The 18,983-nt window shown below is 41.1% G+C and overlaps 1 protein-coding gene across 2 annotated transcripts in view; it reads right to left on the reverse strand.

The window, feature by feature from the left end:
* Positions 1-1,691: 1,691 nt before the first annotated feature.
* The window catches only part of megf10 (multiple EGF-like-domains 10), a 78,505-nt gene continuing 61,213 nt past the window's right edge, over positions 1,692-18,983 (reverse strand). For both annotated transcript variants that reach the window (XM_083930178.1, XM_083930177.1), the window contains exons 11-25: positions 17,239-17,359; positions 16,648-16,811; positions 15,236-15,338; positions 12,811-12,957; positions 11,981-12,115; positions 9,520-9,648; positions 9,202-9,330; positions 8,704-8,832; positions 8,446-8,574; positions 7,974-8,198; positions 7,028-7,143; positions 6,472-6,595; positions 5,007-5,051; positions 4,709-4,915; positions 1,692-2,619 (exon numbers count right to left, since the gene is read on the reverse strand). In XM_083930178.1, the coding sequence (XP_083786304.1) occupies positions 2,453-2,619; positions 4,709-4,915; positions 5,007-5,051; positions 6,472-6,595; positions 7,028-7,143; positions 7,974-8,198; positions 8,446-8,574; positions 8,704-8,832; positions 9,202-9,330; positions 9,520-9,648; positions 11,981-12,115; positions 12,811-12,957; positions 15,236-15,338; positions 16,648-16,811; positions 17,239-17,359 (2,070 nt within the window). In that variant the 3' untranslated portion in view covers positions 1,692-2,452. The remainder of the gene's footprint in view (positions 2,620-4,708; positions 4,916-5,006; positions 5,052-6,471; positions 6,596-7,027; positions 7,144-7,973; positions 8,199-8,445; positions 8,575-8,703; positions 8,833-9,201; positions 9,331-9,519; positions 9,649-11,980; positions 12,116-12,810; positions 12,958-15,235; positions 15,339-16,647; positions 16,812-17,238; positions 17,360-18,983) is intronic.

An 18,983-nucleotide genomic window follows, 5' to 3' on the forward strand; every position in this document is an offset into this window, starting at 1 on the left:
TTCCATGTTACTTGTACATAAGTTGATGTTGTGAATCATAGGGGCCGCCTTAAATCAAACTATGACTATTCTGTATTTCTCACTTTGAGAAAGAACGGCACATCGCTGTATCACTGATCAGCTGATCATTAGCGATCCAAACCCATTCAGAGAGATACGTCACCTCCAGAGTCTCCTAAATCCCTTTGGGGCCTTTTTTTGTAACGGAAACACGGCGAGTGAGTGGCCATTTGAGAGGGCATGGTCTGAAACTTTCCGAACGGCCACATTTGACCTAATGGAAACACGCCTATGGTTCTTAAAAGTCCAAGTTAGTCAGTATAAAGTCCCAGGTTATGGGTTCCTGCAGTGGAAAAGTGCCTTCTGAACAACACTGAGCAGATATACTCATTGGTTGATTTTCTACCTTTTTTGCCTTCAAGTCGTGGAAATTTTCCCCATGCTGCATGGTCGGCCGTCCTCCTTTTACACAGAACTTTAAATAATGTTCATATTAACACTCCATTCATGCATAAAACAAATGCATATTCAGTACATCAACACATTGAGAAAAAAACCCAAAAAGAATGCATTTTCAGTTTGTCATCGGACAAAATGTAAAGACATAGGAAAATTGTCATTTTAAACATGTAACCAAATCATTCAGTCAGGACCTGTAGGCTCAATTCAGTCACTGACACATTTTACAAATACAAATTTCAAGTGTTTATTAAAATTAAAAAAGCACTTTCAGTGTAAATACTGAATAGCATTCCAGTTGAAAGGAACAGACAACTACTTAATTTCTACTTAATTTCCCCGTGTGGGATAAAAATAAAGTAATTCTTCTTCTTCTTCCTCAATTCTTCTTCTTAAAACCTCACCTGCAGTTACATCTTACCGCAACAGAGGCCGCTAGAAACAATGTATTTTAATTCGAATAGAGTACAACTTTAACAGAAGGAAACAGGGTCACAATGAACATGGAACCAAAGGGCAGTTGCTCAGTTTCAAATCCAGCCTTGGTTCCACTGTCCTGATCTAATACTAATATATTTAAACTGAATACTCCTACACCTTTGAGGATCATTTAAAATGATCATAAAAACTGCAATGGCTTAGCAAGACACATAAATTATTCATAAAGACAAATAAGAAACGTGGAGTACACTGAGCACAAGCTCCACATGTGAAATACAACTGTATGAAAAACATCCTGCTCGAAAGAGCTACTGTTAATGGCAACGGGTATCACAAAGTGGTGATAAGGATCACTAAGCAGTTTGTATGACTGATTTGATATTCACAAATTATGATATTTATATTTATGTTTCATAATGTTTAAGATCAAATGAAATCCCTGTCTTCTACGTATTCCTCTGTATGTCGTGTTGATTAACTCAAAAGGAATTAGTCTGAAATTAGTGGCAAATGACCTAAAATGGAATCCTGTTAGAATAAGAAGAGACTCAGCTCAGAACCCATCGGATTAAACAATTGGCAGAGCTTTGAACTACGCTGATAAAAAATAACATTTAAATGGAACTTGTACCTTTGGTTAACTTGAACACTAATACAACACATTCTATTCCGACATCAAAAACACTGTCAGCAGCTTGACTCTACTACTCTTCCATGTAAACTTCAACAAACAACTGATCTTTGATATAACTGCTAATATTTAATCAAATTAGCCATTTTCTAATACGGTTGTTACAAAAATAGAGATTTGATGGGTACACTGAATAATACGCAAACATCATAAAGGTTTCAGTATGCTTGAAACAAATTACTCAGATCATTTAACAGCAACTGAAATCCCCTTTAGGTGGGGCTGCATCTGATAGTCTCTGTAACTTTCTGAATAATTCAACAATCACACACACTTTTACACAGCGAGGTGTAGCCAGGTGTGCAGAGTTATGGAAAGGTCACTTTTCGTATTTACAAACAAGTGCAACACCACATGCTTCTCCACCATCTGTATGTGTGCTATCGCCATTTATACGATCTGTTGTGCCGAGACTACAAGACACGCAGAAGACGCTGGCAGAGGAGGCAGTCAGAGACCATGACAGCAGGCTTTTCAGGCTGCCTTTGAGTGGATCCATATGGAACAGAAAGAAACACTTTTGCCGTTAGCACTGGTCGGACAACACATCATACCAACTGATTCGTTCAAAGCATACGTTGACCTCACCTCCCAGACATGTGGAATGACTAATGAAGACTGCATCAAAGTTTACAAGTTGCTGTAAAAAATAACAGCTTTACCTCAAATCTAACTCTTCCATACCAAGTTTGTTCAGAAAGAAGTCATGATACACAATTACAATGATAGTGTCAAAATACAACAGCAAGAAAACAAGTGAAAGCATGTTGTGGGTATAAAGTGTGCCCATTCACAGAACAGCCAGTGGTGGAGCGACAGACTGGAGGTGAGACCTGGTCACTGTACTGAGTCTCTTTGCCATCATTCACTGTCCAGCTCCTTGTGCTCTGGGGAGGGACTCTCTCTGGCTGGCAGGACGTCGTAGTGACATGGGATGTGGCTGTTTTTTGGTAGATCGTAGGGATCTTGAACAAACTGTGCGTGGCCATTGCTGTCTCCAGTCAGCTGGATGGTGCTTACAGATGGCTCTGAAATCAAAGACAGGCGAGTTGGCAGTTGCAGGAAGAAGAAAGTACAAAGCTGTGAACTTAAAGGAACAGTCCAATGTTTTGGATAATTAAGTAGCACTAGCATGGTCTCATCTGCAGATGTTTTTGGATTTGGCCGTCAAATACCAATCATGCGCGTTTCGATTCCTGTGACGTTAAAAAAGAAAAAAAGAACTTATTTTAACAATATTTTCCTAACCCTAACCACATAGTATTGTCTGACTTCACAACGTTAACCAAATCTTCTCTGTGTTTAAAACAGAGACCGTAGTGGAGTGTCAGGGTTACTCATTGCATTGATGAGTCATGACGACACATTTGTAGCGACAGCAGTAGCTTGGCTTGGGAACTGAAAGGATGCTGTATCAATTCACCGTACAGACCAAAGTCTGGGGTGTGGACGGAAGATGTAGCAGTTCACCAGCAAGGCACAGAATAGGGGGTAGAGGGGTGGCGTAGTGGCCTAAAGGTTAGAGAAGCAGGCTTGTGACCGGAGGGTCGCCAGTTTATTTTCCTAGACAAATCTGGGTGGGGAAGTGAAGAAGTAAGGCCCATAACCCCCATGGGCAAGCAGCTTCCAGGTGTGAATGTGATCAGGGCGTTCCTCAAAAAGAGAGCATTGCTCTCAGTGTTCTCCCCCTGAATAAAAAAAGGTTAAAAAAAAAGAAGAATGACTAACTGTTCAGTACCCTGTCCATGGGCAGCCACCTCACAGCATTTCCCCATTAGTTCATATGTACACGTCATATTTGTACATGTTTGTTTGTTTGTTTAAGGCCAGTGTGTGTGTAATGTGTTAAACAACAAAGAAATCCCATTTCTACTAAAGATATGCTTTCTTTCGTGTGTGACAAGTTGGGATGAGAACAGGTAGGTCTGGTAAGGTGTATGTGTGTATGTCTGTATATTATTGTTACATATAACTGTGATTCATTATTATCATATCCATTCAACAGCTGTGTGCATATGTGAGTTCACTTTCCTTGACTTGAAACAAACATTTCCCAGAAAGAGTTTGGACCTGACATTAAGAGGCAGTATGACGTCGATACAGATTTCCAGGGTTGTTTGTGAAACACTTTAAAACCAGAATGTGATGATACTCTGTAGTTTTTGACTGCAAGATCCCAGGGAGGCCAATTAAGTCCATCAAATGTGTGACTCTGTATACATATGTCTCTTAGTGGCCTAAGCAGATTTTGTTCTGCTTACTTAATTCTGCTGCTTTAGGCCTAGTCTGCCGGGGGATAATCCTGTTCCTGATACTCTGAGCTTCTCTCCTCTCTGTCTGTATCATTCATGTCTCATAAATGCATGTTACTAATTCAGCTTCTTCCTGGAGTTGTTTGTGATTTGTCGTCTCTCAAGTTTCTGCTGATCGTGTCGGTGCCTGCTGCCGTGGTCCTGCATGATGCTTCCTGCTGCTATTATCACTATTACTCATATAAACTATCATTAGTTTTATAAATTATAACATTTGAAGCCATAAAAACATCATCAGTGTGTGTATGTCTTACTGTATCACAGCTGTTTTTACCACTACACTACAATCTACCATTGATCATGTTTACCCCCATAATTATTATCATTGTCATATTCTATCACCTTAGCTGTGCTTGTTTCTACTGTTCTGTTGTATTAACTGCCATAACATATACGTCATACTCACATTACTATAGATATTATTATAGTTACTGTTACTTTTGTGGCTGCTTGCATCTCTGGAAGTGTCTCTATGTCTGTCTTTGATAGATACCTAGATATACTACTCTTGATATATCTAGTATTTCTATGTCTGTCTTTGTCTCTCTCTGTCCATCTGTCCATCTTTTCTCTCTTTCTCTCTCCTTTTCTTCCTCCCCAACCGGTGCAGACAGATGGTCTGCAGTCACCTCTTCTGACTGCAAACCACTCTTCGGCGCTCACTAGCAGCATTAGTAGTCCTGTTGGCCTCTACCCCCTCGGACAGGGCTACCAACACACACTGGTAAATAGGTCGTTAATACAATAGAAGCATACTTCTCTATAAAACACTGACGATGACAAATGTAACCTCTAAGCTACTCACCAACTTCATAGACATTCCTGTTATCGGTCGGGCTGCTGTTGCTGATCTCAGCGTATGGTGAATCCCGCCTGGCTGGTGACTTCATTTCCACGTAGCCACACTCTGTGTTTTTGGCTGCCAGAAGGGGAGGGTCCTTTATCGTGGCATATGGGTTTTCAGAGCTGTTGAGGGAACAGGAGCTGGCGTGATACAGCGTGCCCTTCAGATCTGGATGACATGGGAGGAGGAGCCAGTGAGAGGTGAATTCCAAAATTAAACTGAGCAGTTCAGCATTAACTTGTATAACTGCAGGACTTACCTCGTAAAGATTTACCCATGTATCTCCTGTCAACTCCGTAGGCTCCTGGTGTGAGGACATAATGGAAATGAAGATGGTCAGTGAATAATGAAGGCAAGAATTATGTGAATTATGACAAGATTAGTCTTGAATTTTCTTAAGAAATCATATCCCCATAAAATAAAACCAAAAGTTTCCCATCCACACCTTTGAAAATGCAAAGACGTGCAATTTGCCAGTTAACTTTTGTCAGATAACTCCTCATCTGCACTAGCTGTGGTATTGTGGACTGTCGGCTGCAAGTTGATGTTGTTTATGCTGATGGTATATATAAGTATCGCAACAGTGTTGAATATTTTAGGGAAGCCAGTGGAGAAAAAATTACCTAAATCAAATAAATAAAAGTGACGTGGTAAAAGCATGTCTCAGCATTTCAGTGTCATTCTGAGTTAAGGATGCTCGAACTTCCCAGGTTAAAACCTACATTTTTAAAAACTTGTTAAACTGACACAAACAGCTATTTTCAATCATAGAATGAATGAATATTTGTTTCTGTGTCATTTAATGTGAAAATGTTGACACTTGTTTTTTCCATTCCTAAAAATAGTGATATCAACAAGATGTCAGAGCAGCCATACAAGTGGGTCATCTGGTGAAACAGAGATATGTTTTGAGGAATACCATATTGAACATCAAGTGTCTATGATCCACAATCACATAAACTAACAAAAAACATTCTTCCTGCAAGTAATAGTCAAACCTGTCGATCACTAAGAGAGACCCACATTTCTCAAGTCTATTGCCTGAGACTGGGAATGCCAGTATTTACTTCATTTAGCTTCTAATTCCTGCAGGTTGTGTGTATTTTTGTGATGTTATCTGTCCACATTTTCTTTTTTTACATGTGCACATCTTGACCAGGACTCCATGGCAGGAGAGTTGAGTCTTTGTTTATCATAGAGTGTGGTCTTTACCTAGTTTGTAAAGTGTCCTGAGATAACTTTTGTTATGATTTGGCACTATAAATAAAATTGAATTGAATTGAATGGATGTTGTATCCCAATGGAACATTACTGGTTAAATAAAGGATAGATGAAACTAAATCAATAATCAGTTCTGTCAAATGCAGCACTTGAGGTTAAGAGGATGAAAACAGCAACTTTATTAAGTAATTTACAACTTTGCTCTTCACATTCTTTTCAGTATTTGTAGCATGTTTTTTATTTTTTATGTGTATGTGCCTCGTAGTTTCTCTAATTGTTCATGCTGTTATTTATTTGTCTAGTATTTTTGTTTATTAGCTTATTCACAACCTGGTCCCAGATAGGCAAAAATGCATGTATTTATTATTATTATTATTATTATTTATTTCCTACATTTCACTCTTACATAAGCAGTAATCCACTGAACATTACAAAGATACCGACTTGCAGCATTAATGTTGCTATCTACGGTATATGGAGTACACAATAACTCCATGTCTCACCCAGTTCATTGAAGCAGCCTTCTTGTTTCCAGTCTGCAGGCAGTGTGCCAGTGTGCACAGCTAGAGTGGCCCTTTTTCTCTCATCCACATTCTTCAAGTTCACAAACAGCGGGTTGCTCTTGGCCTGAAAAATGAAAGTCAAAGAGACAAACATCAGGTTTCTTTTTCCACCCTGCCTCATTTCAGTCCACTGAAAATACTACTTCTCTGATTTATTGTGTTTTTGAATCTTCTCTTTTTTTCTTACTCTTTTAATTTTTCCATGTACTTATATACATATTTGCATGTCTGTTTACATTAAGAAGGAAGGATGTGTGTTATCACTGATCTGTAACAAATGATGTAGGACTGGGAGGGGTTGAGGGTGGGAGGGAATAAGTGGTTGTTGTTTTTGAAAAAGGAAAAAGTCCCTATTTCTCATTGTATGTACTTTTGCCTTTCTAATGAATAAAAACATAAAAAGGAGACAAACATATATATATATATATGTATATATATATATTTTATATATATATATATATATATGTATATACCCCCCCCCCCCCCCCCCCCATACCTTTCCATAAGGACCACTGTTAACATGTGGGGGGCTGATGCACTGGGTCAGAGTATGATAGCTGGGGTTGGAGAAGTAGCTGCTGGGGTGGGCCTCGCATGCTGGTGGGTGAGCATCTGTAAAATAACAAGGTTACTCTTAACAGCAAGTTCATCAGTGCTTTCAGAGCGTTAGACCCAACATTAAAATAACCTCAATCTGTGATGTCGTACAGATGCAGAATCAAGTGTCCTCTGATCCCTGCCTTTGTTGGCATATTGTGAAACCATCATTAGGAATGTGCATGACCTTGTTGTAAGCATGTGTGTGCATGTGCATCCCTGTGAGTAAGTGTGTGTGTACTGGGCATTGTTATTAACCTCCTTATATTTACTAACATCAGCATTGTGTATCATAAAATTTGTCAGGCTCTTAATACAGTACAGTGTCAGATTTAAATATTCCCCACAGCACTGGGTTCGTTTACAGTCTGAAATTGACTTTGTGATACGAGCAAAGGGGGGGGGGGGTTATTATTGAATATGGGACTATTCTGTGTGGTCACCATGTTTATGTTTCATTTGCTGTGACAAAGAGAGCAGAGGTTGCAGTGATCAGAAGGTCTGCAGTCTTTATTTCTACTGATAAGGTGAAGATATTCAAGCCTTGTTGCCACCCTGCTTCATGTCGACCAGACACAGTTCTTGTAGCTCTCATATAGTAGCCCATGCAGCATAACTGTCTTCATATTTCATTTTTAATTTAAAACATGCCATAAAATCAAACACGTGTTAAGTGCTGTAATAGGGAGTAATATTCAAAGAATAATTCTGTCAATGGTAAATATTTTGCATGAAAAACAGGTGAGTATTTTCATTGTACCAGTTAAAACCTTTGTTTGCAGGACTAAGTGATGGCCCAACATGAGGAAATGTCTGGAACAGCAGCAGTTCAGCCTGTGACGTACCTGTGATGGTGTAATCTGCAGTGACCCTCATAGCAGGAGTGTAGGTCACAGCTGGCATGGTGGGCTCTTTGCCCTTTTGCTTCTTCCTGTAGATGATGAACAGGAGGAGGAGGAAGAGCACCAGGAGCACCAGCACGATGATCCCGGCAATGGCTCCGATCTGGTAGGTGTCCACCTGCATGGCTGCACTAGTCAAACTGTTGAGACTGCCAACCACTACACCAGCTGCAGACAGGGGCATGAGCCATGGAGAACCACAGTTAGAGGCCTTGGGGTCTGTTTGGTCTAATTTAAAAAAATAAAACTTGACAAAGTAGTTCTGTCAAAAGGAGATGGCTGTCAATAATTAGACAACCAAGGGGATCTGGTTACACCAACCGTTCTCCAAAAGAGATCTGAGAGCAGAGCTCTTTTTCTTTATTAACATGATGCTACATCCATTGGTTCCATTTGTATTGAGGTGTGTGCTCACCTTGGTCACAGCGAGCTCCCTTCCAGCCTGGGCTGCAGTAACATGTCCCAGTCATGTGATCACACGTGGAGTTATTTAGACAGTCACAGACCTGACGGCAGCCATACCCATAGGAACCAGGAGGACACTCTGAAATAAGAAGAAATGGTCATTTAGTAAGATGTCCTCAACCCTAAAAAGGAAGAAAGAAAAACATAGAAAAAAGAAAGAAAGACAGACAGACAGACAGACAGAAAGAAGCAGGCAGTCAGAACATACTTTGTTCACAGAGTCGTCCCATGAAGCCGGTGCGACAGGTACACTGTCCAGAGATGTGATCACAGTCAGCTCCGTTCCTACACTGGCAGGTCTGAGAACAGTCCTTACCATAGAAACCTAACGGACAGCCTGGAAGGGGGGAAACACACACACACACACACACACACACACAGATATCCCATGATATACTTCCAAAATGTTCTCTGTGTGAACAACAAAGGCTGTGTGTGTGTGTGTGTGTGCGTGCGTGCATGTGTATGCGAGTGAGTGTGTGTGTGTGTGTGTGTGTGTGTGTGTGTGTGTGTGTGTGTGTGTGTGTGTGTGTGTGTGTGTGTGTGTGTGTGTGTGTGTGTGTGTGTGTGTGTGTGTGTGTGTGTGTGTGTGTGTGTGTGTGTGTGTGTGTGTGTGTGTGTGTGTGTGTGTGTGTGTGTGTGTGTGTGTGTGTGTGCGTGCGTGTGAGTGTGAGTGTGAGTGTGTGTGTGTGTGTGTGTTACTGACGTTGTGTGCAGTAGAGGCCGGTCCATCCCGGGGTGCACTTGCATTCTCCATCATAAGCGCTGCAGTAGGCTCCGTTGTGACAGTTGCATGTGTGGATGCAGTTGGGTCCCCACTGACCAGGCGGACACGCTGAACACAGTCACAGGAAATACAAGTCCTGATCATCTTCACTCATGCCAGTTCATAGCTATAAATCCTTTCTAAATCACTGTTCTTTTCACATCAGAATATACAATTTCACAGAGAAACAAGTACTTTACAGGATTATAATGTAATAAAACACATCGTAGCCATCATCATTTTACGAATTGAACGCACGCTGGGAGCAGTCGCTGCCGATCCATCCTGGATAACACTGACAGGAGCCATCGATTGGGTTACAGGTGCCGTTGTTGGTGCAGCTGCAGCTCCAGGCGCAGTTCTTCCCAAAGTGACCACTGGGACACACTGCACCCAAGACATGTGAGCGTTAATCATTCATGTTCCACACAGCCATCTCAGATATCATCTGTGGACTTACTGGACTGTACTGGGCATCCTGGTTGCTGATTAGTTTGACATTCTCAAAGCGTTATTCCGGCGTAAAATCATCCCAGGGTCTTTTTGGCAAATTCGGTCATCAAATAAGCCATCAAGACTATTTTTTGTGTAGAAAACAATTAACAGAAAAATCCGGGAGAAGCGCTACCAGCCAGACGTGGCTAACACTGATTAGTGACTAATACTGCTCCAAATACAGGGATTAAAGCAAAAAAAAAATCTTCCGACTGAATTTTTTTTCTGGCTAAGTTGTATTGCCTATATACAATTAGTATTTGTAAAACTGTTTCCTCACTACTATAGTATGTTGAAAAGTGATAAAAAAAAGTCATAGTGACAGGTGCGTCGCTTGCACGTGAAAACATCCAGGGCTGTAGCCAGAAGTCAGAGTCCTTTCAGACGGGGGTTGGGGGGTTTCTCCCTGAGAAATGCTTGAAATTGGGCTGATGAACATGCAGTTGTGAGGTAGTTTGTGAAGGAAAGGAAAGACCAACGGTCATGTGTGACTCCTGTCAGGGCAGATCTACTGAGGAGGTTAATGTTTCTGTTAAGAAAGGTCAGAATGTGACATGAGAACAGCCTCAGAAACAGTGACCTGCACCGACCTGATGTCAAGTGGACCGGGCTGATCCACTGCAGTTTGATTCTGAAGTTATCAAGTCAGTCAGCTTTAAGTTTGATTCTGAAGTTATCAAGTCAGTCTGCTTTAAGTTTGATTCTGAAGTGATCAAGTCAGTCTGCTTTAAGTTTGATTCTGAAGTGATCAAGTCAGTCTGCTTTAAGTTTGATTCTGAAGTTATCAAGTCAGTCTGCTTTAAGTTTGATTCTGAAGTGATCAAGTCAGTCTGCTTTAAGTTTGATTCTATAGTTATCAAGTCGGTCTGCTTTAAGTTTGATTCTATAGTTATCAAGTGAGTCTGCTTTAAGTTTGATTCTGAAGTTATCAAGTCAGACTGCTTTAAGTTTGATTCTGAAGTTATCAAGTCAGTCTGCTTTAAGTTTGATTCTGAAGTTATTAAGTCAGTCTGCTTTAAGTTTGATTCTGAAGTTATCAAGTCAGTCTGCTTTAAGTTTGATTCTGAAGTTATCAAGTCAGTCTGCTTTAAGTTTGATTCTGAAGTTATCAAGTCAGTCTGCTTTAAGTTTGATTCTGAAGTTATCAAGTCAGTCTGCTTTAAGTTTGATTCTGAAGTTATCAAGTCAGTCTGCTTTAAGTTTGATTCTGAAGTTATCAAGTCAGTCTGCTTTAAGTTTGATTCTGAAGTGATCAAGTCAGTCTGCTTTAAGTTTGATTCTGAAGTTATCAAGTCAGTCTGCTTTAAGTTTGATAATGAAGTTATTAAGTCAGTCTGCTTTAAGTTTGATTCTGAAGTTATCAAGTCACTCTGCTTTAAGTTTGATAATGAAGTTATTAAGTCAGTCTGCTTTAAGTTTGATTCTGAAGTTATCAAGTCAGTCGGCTTTAAGTTTGATAATGAAGTTATTAAGTCAGTCTGCTTTAAGTTTGATTCTGAAGTTATCAAGTCAGTCTGCTTTAAGTTTGATTCTGAAGTTATCACGTCAGTCTGCTTTAAGTTTGATTCTAAAGCATCAAGCTGCCATTCAAAACCAATGAAAATGACGCAATGACAGGCGAAGTGGCTCCCAGCAACGTTTTTTGGAAGATAAGAGTGACGCGGCAAAGAGTGATGATCAAAAATGTGACTCGCGTTCCGGGCCATTTAATCGCATCCATCGCTTTTGATGTGAACGCACGGTGATTCGCTGTGTAGCCCCACCCTCAAGCATCCCCTCTTTCTGGTCTCTTTGACTCTAAATGGGACCATAATTTACATCATGCTATATCGAGGAAGACTTTAAACTAGAGATTGAGACATAAACTCATTAGGAAGATGTTTACTGTGGGAAAAAATCAAGAGAGAAATTTAGGCTCATTTTCTCATTGACTTCTATTCAATCAAACTTCTTTATGGCACCAGTGGGATCGCTCACATTAGAGAGGATGCAGATTTAAGGAACTTCTGCATTAGCTTCACTTTTCAAACTCAAAAACACCGTCCATTATTTTTTACAGTCCATGGTCACATCAAAGGGATATTCATGCTAGCATCTGTCTTCTTCTCAGATGCTTTTTAACTTTCTTAGAAGAGCACTTCCAAGACTAATCAAAACAGTTAGCTTGTGACCAGTATCAGTTCTTTGTAACACAGTGAACACAGTGTGCTGCAGGGTAACTCACCCTCATTACACAGTGCCCCTTTAAAGCCTGGAAGACAGTCACACTGTCCTGTGACATGGTGACATGGTCCGTTGCTGTGGACACACTGTGGACAGGTCTGGCTGCAGCGGTGACCAAAGTAACCTGGGGAGCAGACTGCAGGCAAACCGGGCAAACACAAAGATTACTTAATTTAATCTGCATGTAGTTTAAACCTAATTATCAAGCAATCAGCAGCTGGGATTGTCTTTTTGAAGCCAGATGGGTTCAGATGGATTCTTCATTTATATTTATACCTATCTTGAAATAACATATTTTACATTGTGGCCTCTGTAACTTGGGCGTTTTAATGGAAAGGTGTTGGTCCCCAAGGTTAGAACAGAACTAAGCTTTAAAATACATAAACACATACTGCCTCTTTTTTCTGGAACTATGTTCCGGAGGACCTGAATAATAATAAAATAATAATCAGAGCTCATTACTATGGGGGAAAGTGCTCTTCCTCATTGTGGTTGCTCCTTAAACTTCTCACTGAAATAGTGTAAGAATGCATTATAACTGTGTCCTTATATTGCATTTAACTGAATATTGTGCTCAATCATTTGTAGTGTGTGGCTGTTTGTATTGTTTACAATGTTTTTGCTGCCCTCTCAGCGAGGTCACTGATAAAGAATATTTTAATCTCAATGAGACTTTTTACCTTGTTAAATATATATAATATTATTAATACTCATAGGAATGATAGACAAAATCATTTGAAATAAACTCTCTTCATTCTTTAAGTCAAGCATCAGCTGTGTCATAATGATGATGATGATGATGATGATGGTGCAGTGATGTGCAGGACTTACTCCTCTGACAGGTGGTGCCTCTGTATCCTGGAGCACACTCACAGGTTCCTTCATCTGGAGAGCAGGAGGCTCCGTTCTTACAGTTACAGGGGAGGGAGCAGTTTGGGCCCCAGCGGCCCTCTGCACACACACTGTCACAGTGGATCCCTACACACATGCGCACACACACACACACACACACACACACACACACACACACACACACATTTATTTTAAAGGACCATGATGCTATGTAATATAATGATGATAAAAAATCTGATATCTAAAAATATTTAGCATATTTTTTATTATTATTATTATTATTTAGTATCATGGTTAGGGCTGAGCGATATGATGATATTAGATGGTAAAGGATCAGAACATGTTGATGATCTTCGTAAAGCAGAGCGATCGTACTATTGTCTGTAGAGCACATTCTCTCTTTACTGTTCTATGCTCTGCACCCACGCATCAGCTTTTTTTTCCCTCAGTCAAATCAATTAACCAATCATACCGAACTACAGGCAGAGACAAGGATTTATTCCCTATCCTGTTTGATTCAGAGAGTAACGGGTAGTCATGGCTGAAAATGTAAACAGAACAGATTTCAGTGAAAAGCAACTGGACTTGGTTATTTGCCTAGGAAGACGTTTCACCTCTCATCCAAGAGGCTTCATCAGTTCATGTACGCATCTGACCAGGCTGGGACTGGTCCAACTAAGGGCGTACTCACACTGTCCATCCGTACCATGCCCCGTGCTTTAGGGTACTTGTCCCCCCCTCCCTCTCCCCCCCCCCGCGGCCCAGGCCCGTTTGTACTCACACTACCTGGGCTTCGCGCGAATGCTTCTTGCTGCCTATACATCATCACGCCGTAACACGTCACATGCATTGATTGACGTCATCGCGATGGCGACATAATGGAAAGCAGCACAGAGAACATGGTAACATTTTTGGCTTTGAGGTTTTTTTGGATTCATTGTGATGCGGCACGACCCCGCTTAGTCGACGTTGCAAGGCGACAACTTGTTTTAAATGTCCACGCATGGTCCATCCTTCTTTTCTATGTCCGAACAGAAGAACATAAAATGACGTCAGAACCGCCGCAGGCCTCGTGCTCGTGGTCATACACGTGCGCACGCTCGTGCTTGTACATGTGCAAACGTGCTTTGTACATGTGCAAACGTGCTTTACAAAAGCCCACCTCTCCCAAACGGGACTGGTCAAACGAACTAGACTTTAGCCGTGAAACGTGCTTGGGCACAGTACGGATGGACAGTGGGAGTGCGCCCTAACTGGTGTGGAGAGTATTTAACCTTTCACAAGGCCGATGATGTCACTGGAACCCTTTGTGCTCCAAGTGCCAACGACCGTCGTTAGAGTGACAGTCGTTGGTGGGAAGTTGGTTTGGACTTGGTTAGTGCTCTGTTGAGTCTTAATGACAGTCGTTGGAGTCACAGGAGGCCTTTTGTGAACAGTTGTTCTTTGAGGTTAGATTGTTGAATCTCCTGAAGGGATGAAAGGGCAGCATTGTAAATTGGAGATAAGTGGTGTCTCAGACCTCCTCCTCTGTTTAGCGATGGTTTCTCCACTTTTACATAGATGGCTTCTTTTACTCCTCTTTCAAACCATCTGTCCTCTCCGTCCAGGATTTGGACATTGTTGTCATCAAAGGAGTGGGCTTTCTCCATGAGATGTAAGTGGACAGCAGAGTCCAGGCCTGAGGAGTTAGCTCGCCTGTGTTGGGCCATGCGTTTGTGCAGTGGTTGTTTTGTTTCTCCAATGTAAAGATCTTTGCATTCCTCGTTGCATTGGACAGCATAAACCAGATTGCTTTTGTGGGTGTGTGGTGTTCTGTCCTTGGGATGTACTAGTCTCTGTCTAAGTGTGTTACTGGGTTTGAAATACACAGGGATGCAGTGTTTGTTGAAGATCCTCCTGAGTTTCTCTGATACCCCATATGGGATGACTATGTTGTTTCTCTTGTTTTCTTTCTCAACCACTTTGGTTTTCTTTCTGGAGGTCTTTCACAAAGGTCCAGCTGGGGTAGCCACAAGTTGTGAGCGCGCTTCTCAGGTCTTTGCGTTCTTCCCCTTGGGCCTGTGAGCTGGTGGGTATCTTATCAGCTCTGTGTTGCAGTGTTCTGATAACTCCGAGCTTGTGTTTCATTTGGGCATTCTTGACTTTTCTCTTTTCTCACACAGCCCTGCCGTCTCACGCCCTTTTATGGGGATTGGGGGCGATTACCTATGTTAAATGGTATCAACTGGCACATGTTTTATGACAACTTACGAGGATAATGGCATTCATCATTAAAGGTGCAAACTATTCTGGGGTTAAACAACACGTCATGGTTCTGACGTAGACTTTTCTTAGGAACTTTGAGAACACATTTAAGAAAACACACAGATATTTGTGAATGAGGTCCATTGTTATTAGGTCTTACCAGTCCATCCAGCCAGGCAGCGACAATGACCAGTAGAATGGTGACATCCATCAGCATGACTGCAGTCACAGCGCTCTTTACAGTCCAGACCATAGGTGCCATCCTGAGGAGGACCAACAATAACACCTTCACTTACAGTTCCATTCATGTGTCACGACTATCTATCTATCTATCTATCTATCCATCTATCCATCTATCTATCTATCTATCTATCTATCTATCTATCTATCTATCATATAAGTCTTCCCCCCAAAACCTCCCAGCATTAGTTCAGTGGCTGAACCAGTTGTCATAGTAATAATATATTTTATATATATATTTCCATTTGCCATTTTGTAAATGTGTCCGGACTCCTCAGGTGAATCTTGACTTTCACTAATGAAGGGGGATGTGTGAAGCATTTGGATCAACCAATGATCAGCTCGTTCTCTGAAATAGCTCAGAGGTGCATCTCATGAGCATCTAATTGGCAAGCATATAGAGCCCAACACAGTGTGCCAATTTATGACAATGGAAGAACAACATGGAAATGAACGAGTCGACAGCCAGGCAGAAGAAGAGGGGAAAGGCTGTGTGGTGGAAGTGAGGGGAGGCAACACAGAGCAAGAGGTAGAAGAGGTCAGGGACATGAGCACAGGTCTGACCTTTTCTTTTCTCTATCACAATAACAGGCTCTTTCAACAAATGACAGTAATGTGCAACAAACTAACTTGTATTGTTGAAACTGATATATACTTTTTAGTTTACATTACATAATACTGAGAATACAGCTTCACATTGACAACATGGCAAAGCATTTTGACTGACTGCTTTGCAAACAATGACACAAGGACTCGTCATTCTGACAGCACTGATAAAGAAGGAACATGAACGTGTATGTAGGTCTGGGTGAGCTGCCTTCACGTGCTATCTTTTCTTCTTGTGAACTGGAAATTACCAGTGCGTTGCGTTCAAGCGCGTTTGTTGTCGTAATGAAATAAAACATGGCGGACCCACAGATCCTGACTTGAATAGTGATAAAAATGTCTACTTAATTTTGGGTGCTTTAAATATGGGATTTTTTATACATATTCTCAAGATTGATTTCTAGTAGTTTAAAATTAATTATTTGATCTTGTGTTATGTTGATTGATTATTGGGGTCTATTTTCTTGATCAATTTGTTTTTTAAGCCATTTTACCTGCTTTTGGCCATGACAACCTTTCAAAATAAAAAAATAAAATAAATAATTGATTCCTGGTCATAGAGTGAAGTCAGATCGAAATCTTCTGTGGGGGAAAACTGCAGGGGTAGACCTCACTAAAGTAAGGAGCACTTGACGGTGTACTTTATAAAACATAACAAAAAAAGCTAACAAAGAAAAATACAAACAAAAGCTTTATCTGTTCTCTTTTTTATGTAAAGACTCTCACCTGGCAGTGGAGCTCACACCTTTCTCCTCTCCAGCCTGGAGCACAGGTACAGTGACCATCCAGGGCGTTACACGCTCCTCCGTTTCCACACATACAGGTGAGGTTACAGCCCAGACCCCAGCTCCCACTGGGGCAGTTGATGGAGCAGTCCACCCCATGCCACCCTGATGAACCAGATTCAGACACACAGGGACCTTACTTTCCATTAGCAGTAGCTATCACCATAACTATTCAGTGTCATTCAGGATTAAAGCCAAAGAGAACAGTTTCCCTGACATAATGCACACCGCAGAAGTCAGGACAGAAGTTATGTCAAAAGTGGATTGCTACAGTTGGTTTGCCTGGAAAAAATATTGTTTCATCATGGAGTCATTCCACTCAATGCTGTATGAGCGAATCATCCAGAAAAAATATTGTCTATAATAGAAGAGCATTCTCATATAAAATAATTCAATGTTTTGATTCATATATGATTCATATTAATGACTTCATATTTAGTTATGACTAATGCCTCTAGTCATATCTAGTTAATACTTTTTAGGTCCTCTGGAAAACAATCAACCCCCTCTCCCCTCCCCCTCCTCAGCTCACCTGGTTTACAGGAGCAGGATCCGTCCACAGGGGAACACTGAGCTCTGTTCTTACAGTTACAGCTGGAGGAGCAGTCCACTCCATGTGTTCCTGCTGGGCACGACACTGAACAGTTGGGACCCTGACAAGATCAGTAGAGTAAATACATAGTTAAAGGGGCAGTTAACAGAGCAGTTCATTAGTTGTCAGACAGGTGCACATCAGGTGTTTAGTACATATGTGACACAGGTGCATATATGTTCCAGACAGCACAGATGGACAGTTGGGGAACTGTATATTGGCTCATATTAAACATCTGCTATACACTGGAGACCAAAATTAGAGAACAAATTATAAATTCTTGATTTATTCTGAAATACTGTGATTTAAAAAAAAATTCATTATAATTTGATAGAATATCCTCTGTCTATACCACTGCTGTACTAGCATGTTTTTTTAAATAACGAAGGCACTTGAACTAAAACCTTTATTTAGTGAAAAAAAACAGTGATCAAAATTAGAGAACAGTAACCACTGTGTCTCAGGGCTTCAGTCTCCTTAGAGCAGCTTCCATCTTCTAGCTTATTTACCAGGAGAGCCGAGATAAATAGGGTGTGTCCAACAATGGAGTCAACTGTCACCAGGTGCTGATTAACACTAATAAATGGGAGGGATCTAAAAGTGTTCTGATTTGGATCACTGTTTTGGATTGACTTTGGTAATCCACTTGAATGGACTGTACTATGAGAGGAGCTGGTACAGGGGCCAGTAGGTAAGTCTTTAAAACACTCTTTAATAAACTCTGGGTTCACTAACTACATTGTTGGTGCTTTGTTTTCTGTGTAGGGACTCTTCTCATGCTGCTGCAGAGGTTTGGTGTATTTTGAGCAGTATTAGTGGTTAAAAAAGACCATTGAATGCCTTCACCGTACTGCCCCGAGCTAATCAATGTTAGCCACGTCCGGCTGTTGGCGACTCTTCTGGATATCTCCATTCATAGCTTATACACAAAAACTCTTGGTGGCTTATTTGATGGATGTAAGTGCTGTAAAGAGGCAGGGATTACACTCTAATACGATTATGTCTTTGGGATGACTTTATTATGGATGTTCAGGAGGTTTGATGATGGTGTTTCCTTCAAAATAAGATGACATGGTAGTTAAAAGAATAGTAGGAAATAGGCTTATTTGCGTTCTTTCCACTCGTCTCTCCGCCAAATACAGAGCCACAGTCTGGATGTGCTTAGCTTAGCTTAGCATAAAGACTGGAAGCAGGGAGAAACGGCTAGCCTGACTGAGCCCACAGTTACAAACCACCACCAAAAGCTCACCGACTAACACAGTCTCTTGTTGACTTAATTCATAAACAAACAAACATAAAAACAACTAGGGGTTGCAACTCCCCCCGCAGTTGTAACATTTCAGTATGGCTGGTATATCTATGCAGGGGCTCAAATCAAAACCTCACTCACAACATCTGTCAACCCGTGCTACAGCAGCTATTGCTTTGATGGATGAACAAGAAATACTTCCAGCAGGCGACTCCCCCTAAAACTACTTTTAGGGGGAGTCGCCTGCTTTTTTCCCCCTTTGGGCAGACAGAGCCTTCTGCCCCAGCCTCCTCCTGGCTCCAGTCTTTATGCTCCCTTTACCTGCCAGTCTGCCATCTATAAAAATCTGTTGGACATGACAAAGCACATGTATGCTTCATTTGTTACCTTTGCTTCTCACTTTTCTCCCATGCCTTTGTATGTAATGTAAATACAT

Source organism: Echiichthys vipera (genome assembly GCF_963691815.1).
Source record: "Echiichthys vipera genome assembly, chromosome: 16".
Classification (NCBI taxonomy): Eukaryota; Metazoa; Chordata; class Actinopteri; order Perciformes; family Trachinidae; genus Echiichthys; species Echiichthys vipera.